General features: G+C 41.5%; 1 protein-coding gene across 4 annotated transcripts in view; it reads left to right on the top strand.

Annotated features, from left to right (window-relative positions):
- The window catches only part of RPRD1A (regulation of nuclear pre-mRNA domain containing 1A), a 67,217-nt gene extending 51,484 nt beyond the window's left edge, over positions 1 to 15,733 (top strand). The window contains exons 7-8 of one of the 4 annotated variants that reach the window (XR_016442663.1): positions 15 to 890; positions 2,933 to 6,575. Coding sequence is in view for 3 of the 4 variants with exons in the window: in XM_090049593.1 (XP_089905719.1) it covers positions 10,623 to 10,772 (150 nt within the window). In the remaining variant the exon portion in view is untranslated. The other 3 variants (XM_090049593.1, XM_090049598.1, XM_090049594.1) reach the window with 3 other exon arrangements.

The following is a 15,733-nucleotide window of genomic DNA, read 5'->3' as shown; positions in this document are numbered from 1 at the left end:
TTTTTTAAAACTAGGTGTTGAGAGACAGAGCAGTATGTTTCCTGGACTGCCACCTCAGGAACTTGGTTTCTCGAGTGTGATGCACTCTCAAGTATGTGTTCACTTGCTACACTGCGCCATCTGCACGCAAGAAAATGCCTGTGTCCCTGAAGCACTCCACTGAGTAGAAGCAAGTGGAAATCATAGACTTTTTCCCCTTTTGGGTGGGAAGAGAATGCCCTCAGGAAGACCACATCATGGATGTATTAATATATCACAATGGATGTGGTAGCTCATGGCCACAAATAGGAATAGCATCAGTACTTGATCAAGGAGAAGGTCCTGAAGACATCATACAAGAAAGCGTGCGGTGCCAGCTGGGTTGGAGATGCATGGATGGCAACATACTTGCTATAAGGGGCTGTCACTCATACTGAACAGAGGTGCCTTCATTGAGTCCTCACTGATTTGAGTGAATCCAGAGCTATCCAGTGAGAGTGGTGATGTGTACCTGGAGGACCATGAGGAGACACTTGTCCTCCCAGGCGCAGTTCCAGCAGGGGCAGAAGGATACTGGGGAGTCGTGCCTCTTCCTGTCTAGGACTGCTGAGAAATATGTACCAGCCCTCAGGACAGGACAGCTTGGATGGCATCAGCATCAGGGAGGACCAGCTGACCACCATGCCAGCATATTGTCTATCCATTCCACCCTCATCATAACCAGCTGTCCTGCCATCATCCCACAACACCATCGTGCTGTTGTCCCACATGTTCCTTCTGCTACCCTCTCTCCTGACAGCCCTGGCCCTTACCACTTCCTTTCAGCACCTTTAGGGCCAGTTGCTTGGAGGAAATGCTAAGGCATGATGGCTCAGAGGGAATGCCTGAATAGCTGGACACCAACCTGACTGGTGAGTACTTAGAATGTGGTGGCATCACTTGCTCCTCACCCTCCTCCCCAAACTGACTAGAACCACCAAGATCTGGGTTATGGATGACCAGTGTCAACTGCCGAGTCACTGAGAAGTGGTAGGGAAAAACTTTGGAAATGAGGACTCCATAGCAGCTTCAAAAGAAGGCAGAAATAGCCCTAGGAATCTTGTTGTAGGTTTGTTGTGGGGCAAGCACCTATCTAGCACCTCCATGCACAGATAACAGTATCTGAGCACTCCCTGCCTGTCCCTTGTCCATAGCAACTATCCAAACTGAGGTCTCCCACTGCCTGGTGTTGGGGATCACCCATACATGGTAGGAGACATCTACTGTGCCTTTTATGCAGTGCTTCTTGCTCCTCTGCTTGTCCTACTCAGCCTTTGGCCTGCAGGACTGATCCATCCTTTTCCCAACTGCTGTTACCTGTCAGCAAAATCCCATCCCCATCCACACACCCTCCCTGATGTTCCTTTTGCCAGCTTCTCCTTAATAGGCCCCCTCTCCCCTTCCCTAGGATCCTTCCTGTTCATTACATGACCACATGTTCCAGGCTATAGGAATGAAAGAAAAACACCTTGATTTTAACCTGTCTCTGTATGACGAATGCAGCAAACTGCTGAAACCCTACTGCCCTTGTCTGTGGTAGCCATTCCTTTCCCCACTGCATTGACCATAGGAACACTTGTACATGTCTCTTACCAGCTGGCTGGTTCTCCTGGCCCTGCAGCCCAAGACCTCTGGAAAGTTTCAAAAAGTCCTCACAAAAAGAACTAAGAAAGGGGAAAAATAGATCTTTTAGATGCAATAATCGTTTGTATTTGCTTATGCAGAGAAGCATAAGCAAAGCAGCTACTTTTTGAAGTGCTCACTTGAGGCCATAAATATCCTTACTGATTCTCCTTCACTCCATCAGTCAGATTTCCCTGCAATACATCTTCTTCCAGAAATGTAAATTACAGAAGAAATCACAAACAACCAAATGAAAAGACCACCAGAGAAAGACCACCTCCTCCCCTCCCAGCTAGTTCCCACTGAGAGTTGTAGCCTGCTTCCAGGCAGTGCAGCAATGGACATGGGGGCATGGGTTTACAGTTCACAACTGGAAACAAGTGGCCTGTCCCTTTAGTCACAGAGTCCTTGGTACACCATTGAAAATCCTGGGGAAAGTTTGTAGGCTGTAGCTTGAGCAGGAATGCATCCAGGTAGGGCTGGAGATCTCTAGGAGATTCCCTGACAGCGGCATGGAAGCTTTGTGTTGTATCTCTGATTCAAATGCTGTTATTTCCATGGGGTCCGTGATCAAAACTGTCCATAGATCAGCTAAGACACTAAGGTTTGGTAGAAAGAACTTTTGTGGGGAAGGGGCTTGGCATTTTGGCCAGCAGTTGTCTGAAACCAGAAAACCATCCTTGGGAAAAACTGGTCAAAGGTAAATAGCCAGCCCTTTGGCTTTGAGCTTGTTTTTCTTGAATGAGTCAATAGAACACCATACTGTGACCCAAGCTTTTGGAGAGTACTTGCATTTGGTGTTGGGCAACCTTGCTCTGACGTTGAAAGGCAGACTATCTGTCTCTCCAGAGTGTGAGGTAGAATCATCTGCAGGATTAGATAGGGTGCACAATTTTTGGCAGACTCCTTGTATATTTCCTTCTGTCTGATGCTGAAGCCATGGAGGAGAGTCCCACCAGCATAAATCAGAGGCTTGCAGGGTTAGGGAGAACACTAAGAACATCAGGCTTCAGAGGACAACCTTGACCTTCCTCCTCCTTTCAAGGTCCTATCCCCATGCTAATTATAGGCAGAATTGTCTGAGTGAGGAGTGCCTTACACAAGTTGATCCTTTGCCTGCAAGATCAATGAAGGCAGTCTATGTGGAATACTACGGACTGGTGTACTTACTATTGCAGGAGTCTGAAGAAAATGTAAATAAGTTACTGAGAAGGCATGCAAAATATGTGGGAATTTATAACTTACTATTAAGCCATGTATGTTTAATGACAACTCTTTATTGTCATTGCAGGGTCCAAACCTGCAGCCATGACGGTCCAACAAGTGCTGATAGAGGTTTGAAGGACACAAGCTGACACTGCAGCTTAGAGGGGAGCAAAGATGAAGAAAAGTGGGGGGGAAGCAAAAAGCAAAGACTTGGTAGCATCCCCAGAGAAGAGAACTATGGGATCAGAAGATTAGCATTTTTGGATGGAAAACCATAGCGACCATTGTGCTGACCTGGTTAGAAGCAGTGTTTCCTAGACCGCGTGTACTGTTTTGTTTCAGGCACAGCAAAATGCTGAAGCCACCACTGAGGAAGCTGGCCTGGAAAAGCAGACCATGGACATGCTGGTACAGAGCCTACATACAGAGATGCATGTCAGTCTCTCATAGACACTTTCAACTAGCAGATAGAGAGCACTTAACCCATTCTCCATTTTACCCACAATGGTTAGACCTATCCCTGCTGATCCATAGGCACTGGACTTTGTGCTCCTTCCTCTGCACCAGCACTTTCCACCTGACTTCTAAATAACCCCTCCAGCTCCATGCCTTCCCCAATGGATAAACCTTTGTGCCTTAGACAGGGCCCCCTAGCCCTTGCACCCATGCCTTCTAATCCCACACCTCTACTCCATGCCCTTAATTACACATCCCCTACTGAGAAGAAGACCAAGCCTTTGTGTCCAAGTATGTTCTCTTCCCCTTCCCTCTCTCCCCATGCCTCTCTTTTATCCAGCCCTTTCAAACAACCTAGCCAGCCACTATACTATGAGGCCCCAGCACCCCTACTCCAGCACTGGATGGAGCTCCAGAATGCTGTCACCCCCGGAAGATTTGGACACACGGGGGCAAAAACAGAAGTCTTTGACCTTGTGGGGTTTTACACGTTTCATCACAGAGGAAAATTGTGGTGTGGGACTAATCCCTTTGATCCCTTCAACTAAGTGGGTTAGCATGCTGTTCTGTCACTCTCCTCTCCTCGAAGACTTAGTGAGCCATTGTTGGCAAGGCTTGTGGGCCATTTTCAGGGAGCATTCTTTTCCCCTTCCTTTCCTTCAGTTCACCTAACAGTCCCCACATACCTCATTCCTCCTTCCAGTTTGCAAAACACTTTCTTTATTTCAAGAGCACAGTACACAGTATTTAAATGTTTTAAAATGTTTAATAAAATGTTCTTTGGGTCTAAACACAAACTAATTGTATTTTGCATTTGGCTCTGCATCACACAGCAATGCCTGCTTCCCACTCAGTTTGGTACTGCTGAAAGAAGTTCACCAGGACTTCCCTCAGGGGAGGATCCTAATAGCTGCTGTCCTTGAGAGGCTTAGTCTCTAGGCCTGGCACTTGCTGGCAAAGCTCTGGGTCTCCACTTCCCTGGCCTTGCATATATTATGGAGGATGTAAGCCAAAATGATCATCCAGGTACCACTTGTTATCATCCAAGCACCCCTGTGGACCTCTCCACTGTGTCTTGAGGTGCCCAAAGGCACATTCCAATGTCTTCTGTCTGGTGTTCAGGCAGTTATTGAAAGGCTCTTTCCTGACTTCCAAATATCTGGTACTTAGCTTCCTAACCCATGGGAGAAGTGGATAAGCTAACCGTAAGAGTAGCAGAGGGAGGGGGTTGTCACTCCTCCAGCTCTTTGCTGGGAAAGCCATGAACAAACACTCCTGGCATCATCAGAGACACAAGGCTAGAGTTCCTGAAGACTCTAGTTTTATGGATCTTGTCCAAGCAGTGTCTATGATGCAGTACAACCCTTTACAGTTGATGTACTCAAAGCAGCAGTGCACCCCAGGCACTGAATGTAGATATGGTTGGAAATGTAGTTGCCATCAGTGGTTTCAGTGCAGTTTGGAAAGCCATCCAGACAAATCCAGCCGTGACCTGAAACGGGTGAGGCAGTAGAAGCTTCATACCAGCACCTTCTGGATGTCACAACACACTTCCTGGACATCTGATTCAGTTGTGGATATTTTTATACCAAGGTGTTTGGTGATAGATCAGGTCCTCTTGAGTTGGTGACTTGCCTCTGGCACAACAGGGCCAGCTCAGCACATATCTTAGGCGCTTCAAGACTATTTGCTTGTCTTGTGTGTCTGTCTGAAATGATGCTTGTATGTCTTATGCCTGAATGTGGTCCTAAGGGAGGCCACCTTTCTTAGTATCTCTTAACTGCTGCTTCTGGCATAAAGCTTCTGGATGGACAGAGCATGGAGATGCCTTTCACATGCTAGGGGCACAGAGCTTAGGCCTTCCAGCAGGCAGATGTGCTGGAAGAATATGGAAAGCATAGCCAAGTATGTGATGATTCTTCAAGGGAGCAGAGCTAGTACATGAAATTGGAAGGAGAGGAGACAGTAGGACTCCATTCCTTGTTCCCACTGGGAATGCACATGAAACTGACCAACTCTGAAGTGGCAGGAAAACTGAATAGAAGCCTGGGGGTTCAAATATCCATAAGGTTCTGCTGTTGTTCCTTGGCTGTTTTCAGACTACTACTTACTAGCCACCCAGCTGTGGTGCTGTATGGCAGGATGGAGAGCTGGACTATGGAGCTCTGTGGGCCAGATCCAGGCTGTGTATTTGGCACCCCCAGTTTGTATGGTACCAATGTGCTTTAAATTAGAAGCAGCTAAAATGAATGAGGAATTGAAGTGTTTCATGTCTATGTCTGTCAGTAACCTTACGTTCCAAGTTTCATTAGACGTGGCATATTCCATGAACTAATTATAGAAGCTCAATATCAAGAGATGTTCCTACTTAGATAGGAGGCATATATTTAAGACTTTACTTGAACATAGTTCAGTCCTTTGCTAACCTATGTGTTGAGAATAAGTGTAGTACCTAATTACAAAGTTGTTGGCCCTTTTTGCTGGCAAATATTTGTCCTGTGAAAATGGTCTGGATGGGAAAGAAGTATACTATTACCATTACTTCCATAAAAATACTCTCTTCTTTTTAAGCTAGCACAGTAACTGAAGTGTTCAAAAGTGTTTTTGACTACCAAAACAAGTTTTTTGTTAGGGCAATCAGCTAAGCCCATCTCTATTGATTACTGGAAATACTCAAAATGATTGTCTAAAGATCATTTCATACAAAAGGGCAAACAAAAAAGAGTAATGTAACTCAATACAGCAGTTGGGCATATGCCTGAAAGGGCAAAATTCTTTATAGGTATCAAGAGATGTAAAGTCCTTTCCAGTAATGGTGTGTCTTGAATGAGGTATATGACTATGTTCTAATCCAGGGGCGGGCAATTATTATGGGCAGAAGGCCGTTTACCAAGTTTGGGCAAAATGTCTAGGGCTGCATGGGTAGCCCCGCCCCTTGACAGGTGCCCTGCCTCCTGGTCATCATCTTGTGTCTGGAAGTCCCACCCACTAACCCCTGACCTTTGCCACCAGAAGTCCTTCCCTTTGCCCCTGGAAGTACTCCTTTCAGCAATGGGTTTCCCCATCTCGGAACCAGAAAAATACCAAATTATATTCTAAAAGAAAACATTTACAATATTCATTAATTTGATTTCAAAAAATATTTTTGTCCCGATTTACATGTGTTTGTGTAGTGTACATGGAAGTGATTGCACAATAGCTTAAAATGAAGTCTTACTCTTGTATTTCTGGGGTGTGGGTATAGGCTTGTGGGGGGCTGTGGGTGTGTGGTGTGTGGGGAAGGACATGGGTGTGTCTCGGGTGGATAGGTGTGGGGTGAGGGAGCATGTGTGTGTGTGTGTGGATTTGTGGGGTGTGGGTGGGTATGGGATTTGTGGGAGGGTGTGGGTTGGAGGAGGGTGGCTGGGCTGGGTGGGGGGAAGGATGTGGGGGTCTGTGTATGGCAGTGCAAGGTGGGGTGTGGGTGCATGTGTATGGTGAGGTGTGCGTGTGTGACTTACCCTACGAACACAGACACACGCTCTCCATTTTTGCCTGCACACATACGCACACCCTTTGCCCCTGCCTATACATGTACACACACACACACCCCCTCTGTCCCTGCCTAAACACATGCCCCTCCCACTCCCGTCCTTGGGGTGCTGGTGTGGCTCACGTTCCCCAGTCTGATGATGCAGCATGGGTCCACGTGGTGCTGGAGTAGTGTGGGGGCAGGAAGGCAGGGAAATGGCTGGGAGTGGAGCTGCTTGGTCTAATAAAAATTAGCAATTTCCCAGTTGGTCTAATAAAAGGTATCATTTTGGAACTAAGAGTTCATGTTTTTTGTATGCCTTCTGTGCTGTAGTAGGCATTTCATTTCATGACTGAGGTATGTGTCATGCCTTTTAGCTGGATGTCAGCTATTTGAAATCTGGTCACTAGTATTTCACCTGTAGCTATCTGTGTTCTGAAAGTGGTGACCTGCTGCATCAAAATACTAACCTCATTCCAAAATTGTTTATCCTTCTGAATCATGTATTCTTAGTTTCTCCTTTACATATAAAATCCCTTGCCAAATATTCTTCAGGAGACTATTAATGCATGCTGTATTAGAAAGGAACAGAAAGGAAAGCATAAGATTATTAAGATTTTTAGATTGAAAGATTGTTATGACAAAGGACCAGCTCTCTGTTTATTCAAAGTCAGGATCACTAGAATCTTTGGATACTACAGATGCACAATATTAAACAGTTTTTGGTTTGTTTTGCAGGGGGGTCTAAACGCCTCAATCAGGATTAACTTCTCCCTCTCCAGAGTCACTTCTTAAAGGTGCTTGCACCAGAGAAGAGGATCAGTGCAAATTTAACTTAATAATTTTTGTTTTCCTTTCAAGAAGTGACACATAACTCCATAGAACTTTTTAAATGGTTTGTAAAGTAGTATCATGATAATTTGAATACAGCTCTATTCTTTCTACAGACAGCAAATATTTGAAGCTTAACTATGGATTATTTATTATTTATACTGTATTACTCTGTCATAGGACTCTGATTAAATAGCACAGGACACCTGAATTTCATGGTTTTAATAATGATGACAATAAGATCTGTATTTGTTTTCTGGCCCTCTCCAGTTATGTGAGCTTGATATTTCATTTTGAATGGGTGAGATTTATGGATCAGTGGTTACAGAGATGGTGGAGGGTTTGTTGGTTGGGACTAAGAGCCAGTATTTATTATTATAAATTTGGGAGTTCTGCTTGACTCTGTATTATTTTTAGTCACTCATATTATTATATTAACAAGGGTACATCTATGCTGGGGATTTAAATTCTATAAATACCAGGAGGTGTTGTGATTTAGTAGCCAAAACCTAGGCCCATGACCTCCTACCCTACCCCCACATCCATGGTCATAGTCCAGCACGGACATTAACCTGGTGTTGGTAATTGCAATTTCAGCCTTTAAATCTTGACTATAAATGAAGCATTTTGTTGATATTTCCAGGAAGATTTCTTCAAAATATATGGAGCAATGTGGTAATAAGATACTTGGCTGAAAATGGAAGATACAATTCCTATTTAAACATTCATCCTTGCATAGGCACCAAGTGCTTGGGGGCCCAGTAAGAGGACTGTCGGCCCAAGCCTGAGGAAAATTATGGAATATTTCTTAGGCACAATGACCGAGGCCAGGGATCTGAGTTTTCCATTCACAGGAAAAATGCAGATTTTCTCTTTTAATGGTGAAAAGCTTAGGAAACGGCATGTTTCCCTTCGCATGCTGGCAGAGCTCCATCCTAGAAGGGGCTGCTTGGGGCTGGCGGGGAGCAGGGAGGGTAATCGGAGGCAGGGGGCACCACATGCACATACATGTGGCAGCCAAGCATTGGTGGAGAATAGCTCCTGCAGCTCCCTCCAGGTAAGTCTATGGGAATGAGGGGAGGGGACCCAGGCAGTGCAGCCAGAGTGTATAGGCGATGCAGCGGAGAACGGCAGGGGGTCCAAGGCGACATGGGGGGCACATGCCCCCCAAGATTTCTGCACCCACAACAGGGCACAGGGCTGCAGCTGCATTGGACCAGCTCTGACCAGGAGCTGCCTCCGCAGCCCAGCTGGTGGGACCTAGTGTAGGCAGGAGCACCACACTGACTTGGCTACCAAGGTCAAGCATAGTGGCAGTGCGGAGTTGTGCCCTTGCTGCTGCTGGGTGGGCAGGGAGCACCTCAGCTTGGCAGTATGATGCCCCCTCCTGTGCCAGGTCTCACTTGCTGGGCCGTGGAGGCGGCTCCTGCCTGGAGCTGGTCCAGCCTGGCTGTAGCCCCGCACGCTGCTATGGATGCAGAAATCTTGGGGAGGCATGTGGTCCACCACCCCTCCATGTGTCATCTGTGCCCCGCCACTCTTCCTTGTGTCATCACCCACCTTCCCTACACACCCATCCCATTCCCCACATGCTGGGTGGTGGGGGGGGCACATGTCCATCGTAGCCCCTCCCAGAGCAAAAGTAAAAGTAATAATAAAAATGTCACACAAGTCGTTTTTCCAATAATATAGAAACAGGATATAATTTCTAAAGAAATTGACAAATTATATGTGCTGAAAACATTTATGAACAGTCTATTTTAACGTAGACATTTGCTTACAGTTAAAAATTGATGCCAAAATCAAAAGAAGCCAGGAGTATCCTGCAGCAATCCTTGTCTTGTGAAATGTGATAAGCTTTCAGTGTTTATATCACGTAGTGAGTCAGTTTCTGCTTCTGCTTTAATTCTTTGTGGCACTCTGGGCAAGTCATAGTGCTTCATTGTGCTTCAGTGAAGCTGATAATTTTTATATTCACATAATAATGTGTGACATACAGGGTTGTTGCAGGTCTTTTTAAGGCTGAATTAACTTTTCCAAAGCAGTTTGAAAGCCCCCAAATTAAGGTCCCAATCACGTGTACACATAGGGTAAAATCCTGCCACACTGATATCAATAAAAGTTGTGGCATTAGTTTTATGCATCCTGTGATTAGTACATTGACTCAAAGATGGCCAGCCTACCTCAGAATTTTCAGTGTGTTGAGTTGGAGGCACTGGACTTGCTTCAGATCTCTCTCTGGTATAAATCATAAGTAACCTCACTGAAATCAGTAGAGTTATAAGACACAAGTAAGAGCAGAAACAGTTTCAAGAAACTTTAGTATAGTATCTCAGGATAATTGCATGCTATCAGAAATTTGTACCACTAAATAGACATCTGCCTCTTCATTTAGTTTTTCCTATCACAGTAAAAGAAAAAAATGAGAGTTGTAACATATAAGTAAATCTCTTGAGAAGTGTTGTGATTGGTTTCTGGAAATCAGATGTTTTCATTAGCCATCAAATGTTTTTGTTAGCCATAAACCTTTTGCAAAATATCTATTTCTCTAAGGATACGGACAGATGGAAACATTAAGATGGCTTAAAAACTGGTCGGTGGGGTATGACACCACATATCAGTTTCTCCACAGTAATTGTTTAATGTATCTATTCCTGTCCCACACTAAGTGGAAGCCAACATGCTTACTCCTGAATGAAACAGGACAATGTTATTGTAATTTAGCATCCACTTACTGTGGGATAGGAGTGGACATAATTATTTAGTGTGGAGCAGCTGATGTGGTTAGACCCCCTACCTTTCATCTTGGCATAATTTATTTGTCCATTCCTATAAAATTACATTTGGTTGTCTCAGGTATTTAAGAAATTATTTTTTATACAATTTCAATTAAATAATATGGGTGATATTTTGAAATCCTAGCCTATAGCAGCGGTGTCTGGAAAAGAACCTCATGGTGAATCATTTTGTATTTCAGGAATACAAATGCAAGCTAGCCAGAGTATCCCAGGTCCGAAAAGAACTCAGGTCACGCATCCAGAATCTTCCTGACCTGTCCCGACTCCCAAATGTTACAGGCAGCCATGTACACCTACCATTTGCAGGAGATATCTACAGTGATGATTGATAATAAGAACATCTCTTTCCATTGCCTCTACTTTTCTGTGGAATGAGGGGTAGGTCAGACTGGTTGATATTCCTGTAGTATTATTTTTGTATATTGTTGTTGGAGAATGGTGGTATAAATATTCCAGATAATTTATAAGAATTGTTTAATATTGATTTGTTTACAATTTTATTGGTAAGTGAGCATATAGTTACATTTCTAAAAGGTGGCATCTGTGTATTATTATGTTAAAAATAGGTAATTACCTTAAATATACTTATCTTTTATACAGACTTCGATCAGGTGCCCTTTAAGAAACTGATTGGTTTCTGCTTTATGATTTTTCTTATGTACCCTCTCTACTCCATGTAGTTTCAACATATAATCAAAGTATACATTTAAATTGCTACATTTCAATGACTAGTGAGGCACTAGAAATCACGCTTTTGGAAAATCACATTTTTATGTTGATAGAACGTTATTGCAATTTATTTTTAAGTTGAAAGTGATCTTACTGGCTATTATTAATGGACTTGTTCCCAAAGTAAAACAAAACTAAGTTATTAATCAATTTTGAAAATGGAAGATATTAATCATGTTAAATTCAGTATGTCTTTAATTGACTTGCTTTTCAATTTATACTACCGTAGTAACTTTTCTTTCTCTTAAAACTTCACAGTTTCAAAATTGAGGGACCACTGGCTTGTACAGCAACCCATTTCTGGCACATCCATCTCCATTAAAAAGCTGATCCCAAAAATGTGAAGCAGTTCCACAGCTTTAATTATAGTGTGAGTTAGTTGTGTAGGACCAGATCTACCGTTGAATGCCCATGATTAAGATTTGAATGTGCTTAAGTACCATTTTACACATGCAGCGCAATACTACAAGTAGAATGCTGTAGCAAATGTAGAATTTGGGCCAAATCATTCTCTCCCATGGAGACATCCATCCAGAAAGGCCAATAAGAGCCAAAGCCCCCATGCCTCCAAGTCCCTAGCAAACATCATCTAAATTTATGTCACTTTTCTCACAGAAAGAGGGAAAATTCTTAGGTTATTGTATACAGTAAAACGTGGGAAAATGTTGCTGAATATTTGGGTTTTTTTGTTTTTAACTCCAATATGATACAAATACAGCATTTGTACATGGGTAGATAAACTTGGGGAAATATAATTGTTTACCATTTTTTCTTGTATACACGTAAAGGGCCAGGTTTAAGGGTATTCAAGAGTCTAAATATACAAATAGATGTCTACTGAGACTTTCAGAACTGTTGAGCCCTCACTCCTTTTGAAATCGGTGCAAGTTAGGCACTTTTGAATCCCTCCCTAAATATCTGTGTCTTTATAAATACTCTTAAAAACCTGGCTCAAAGGTTTGCAGAGGATGTATTAAGAATTTTCTGTTAATTGTTTTTCTTAGTTCCATTTCACTGTAAACTTTCATACCAATCTTAGCAAATACTCACCATTACTTATCATGCCTAGTTTTGCAAATTAAAATATTGTACGTCAGCAAAATGAAAACAGAAATAAAGTTTACAACAAATTAACACTTTCTTAATGATACAATTTTAAACACAATTGCTTTGGAAGTAAAAATACACTGTACTTTTCTTTGTAATCCTGGTGTGAAATCTTGGCTTTATTGAAGTCAATAGACCTTTTTGCCATGAATGCTATTAGGGACAGGCCCTGGAATACTTTTTCATTGTGAACAGGAGACAAAATATTTATTTTTCAAAATATGCATATTTAGACACAAGCCCTGTGTTTGATTATCCTCCCTCACACAAAGTGCCACAAACAGATCATAGTTAAGGGTGAAACCAAAAATCCTTTCTCTCAAGTATGGTTTTGACAGCTCACATGTCACAGAGAGCTTAGTTCCCCACCCAAGTATATTTCTCTGTACATCTCAAGGTAAAAAAGAGAGTATTTTTAAAGAGAATCTAGACTCTTCAGGATAGTCTCTGGGACTGTGCCTGTCCTCCCTAGCTATATCATATCATTATAAGTGTGGTTGCTATGGCCTTTCAACCATGCTTGGCAATAGAGCACTCTAATACTCTCTTGGGTGTATATTCATGAAGTAGGAACCCACAGGAACTAAAACCAAGAGGATAAACGTTCATTTACACACATTTCCCCCCTGAGACTTGCAATGGGATGATAACACACAAAAGTATCTGGCAGACCCCATTCAAAAATCAGATTAGGAAATGAGACTATTGATGCTGGTTAACCTGAGGTCATCTGGTTGATGGCAGTTCAGGTTTATGACTCCATACCAAAATCAGAGGGTGGAAGCGGGGCATACTTAGCTCCAAGGAAACAAAGTAGGTTTTCTTTAGCAGAGATAGGCATGTACAAAGACAAATCTGTGGTTATCTTTAAAGAGAATGTTAAAGTATGACTGGAAATTCAGACCTAGATTGAACTTCATGTTTAAATGTGTTCTAATCCATTAAACTACAGCTGTATAAATGTGTGTTTAGGCATATACATGACTCAAAGCAGTTATCTCATGAACGAACCAGAAAAGCACAGAACAAAACAATAGTCTCAACAAAACACATATTCCAAAGCAGGAAGATCATTATAACCATGCAGAGCCCCCATTTGATTCATGCAGGCTCTGTGATTTCTAAGTTTTTCTTGCAGATGATCCTTGTAGAATCCAGAACCAGGATTTGCAAAACATTTTGTTGCAGAGAGAATGTATATACTTGTACTTTCTCCTCTTGCCTTTTAGAGAAAAAAGTTAACTTAATGTGTTAAAGTTGAGATAAAATCAGCTTTCGCAAGCTCAAGAACAGAGAAGATAGACACTAACTTTACTATGTCTATTTTGTTCTTCCAAAATTTTAGTATTGTAATACTGTTGCATCTCTATAGATAAATGAGTGGTTAAATAAAAAAATAGGAAGAATCTTTTCCTCATCATAAAAAAAATACACTAATCTCAAAGAAAAGTTAAGTGGGAAGTTTGAGAACTATCCATGCTGCTTTTTCTGGATAAAATTTTCTCTATTTTAGTACTAAAATCTTTACCTCATAGAACCCTTGGTTTTTGAAATAGCCATTAATAAGCTGAAATTTAGGGGAGATAAACGTCCCTGGTTTGTCACTACAAGAATCCCATGCCAATCAATGAATGATGAGCTGGATTTCATATTATTTTACAGTATCAACCAAATTAGAAGTTTTAGTGCTGTGACAATAAATGCACCAAAGGAGATGATCCATTAAGATACAGCAACAGCCATTATATTGATATCCTTAAATTCTTAGGTACAAACCTTAGCATACCTTCTTGTAACATCTCAAGAGTAAGCGTGGGGAGCTCAGAACCTGAAAACAAAAGTTTGGAGACTAAATGACAGAAAATAATTGACTAGGAAATAGTAAATGAAACAAATGTCTGTCTTAACAGAAATAGTCTTCTCTGTATATTAGTCATATCCATAATGAAGAGGTAGTTTTGTAAGTACTTTGGATACAGATTTGTTGTTTTTCTTTGGTAATGTGGTCTGCTCTTACTGAAATACCAAACTCCCCTTACTTACCCCACAACTAAAATACCAAACCAATATACTTTTTGAGTTTGAAAATGTTACACCCCTATGCAAAGATAGATTTTTCCATGGAAAGATGTAGACAATATATTCATTATTTGCCCTTTCTCCTTGGAAAAAAAATGGAGCTAAGCCTGCAGCCCTTAATCACATAATCACTACTTATTCAGTGGTCATTTTTCTGCAACCAGTGGGACCTGCTCACAGGTATAAGGCCTTGGGTCAAGGCTCAGATTTCATAGTTGTACAATTCTATGTCAGTTCTCCCTGTTCTGTGGTTTTTCAAACAAATGTAACATCCTTGGTTACAACACTTCAGGTATTTTAAAAATAATTTGTCAGCTTTGTTGAAAATTAACCTGTAGTTTAGAGTGACATTCACTTGCTTGCTTTACATTCAGCTACTGTTCAGGTTTTCACATATGGTGCACATACCCTTCATTATTCTCTCAACACAATCTATATATTTTAAAATGTTGTATAAAGTAACTTAGCAAGGTATCTGGCTGAGAAACTTCATTTTGATTTGATAACAGTACATGCCTGTTTTTCTAAAACTAGTCAGTAGATTAGGAACAAACTGACCTTGCTTCTATGAGTCAGTGGCAAAACTCATATGAAGGTTAGTGATTCCAGAAGGGTCCTCCAGTGGTTACAAAATGTATGCATTTAGCATGAAATTCACCTCAGTGCCAAGGACCAGCATGAGGCCCGTAGAAGTCCTTGTCAGAGTGAATTTGTACATTACAGAATGTAAGTACATAGATTCAGCATTGTTGTGGATAGATTATGAATTGGATGCAGTGGCAGGATTTCTGAAGGGTTGATTTTCTGTGGGTATAAACATTTGGGACCAGTTCCACACATTTTATTCATGCAAAAGTTCATACTATTTCTGTGATTTAAGCAAGTAGATTTGGCTCTTAGTGACTCACTTTTAGAAAATTAGCTTAAAATCTTAATAGGTATATGTTACTTTTTCATAAAATTGATATCCACTTCTGTCTGAGACCCTATCTCCTGTGTGCTAAGTTATCTTGATTGATAAGTAGATCTTCTCCATCTTATTTAGAACTCTAATTCCAGTTTTATCTTTACTACATTAAAGATGCTTAGTAAGCATGATCTTTTTGTGGGGTTTGCAAAAATGCAATAACGGCACTTTGTAATTTGTTTGCAACAAAAACAACTTATTTGTTAAAAGTGACAAAGGTTACGAAAGGTGACAGGGAAGAAAACAAGATGTTTGAAATGTAAAGGTGTTTCATTATTGTGCTCTGCTCACAGAATGTGTAATACTTGTGTAATTTATGTTCTAAGTAAAACCTCTGTATGTTTTCATATTTAAAATAAATTGTTGTAAAAACATTCTGTTTATAAATAATATTATTTAATACTTGTA

The sequence above is a fragment of the Crocodylus siamensis genome, chromosome 5, assembly GCF_052110815.1.
Source record: "Crocodylus siamensis isolate JL-2025a chromosome 5, ASM5211081v1, whole genome shotgun sequence".
Lineage (NCBI taxonomy): Eukaryota > Metazoa > Chordata > Crocodylia > Crocodylidae > Crocodylus > Crocodylus siamensis.
This window is presented reverse-complemented; position numbering and strand designations above follow the sequence as displayed.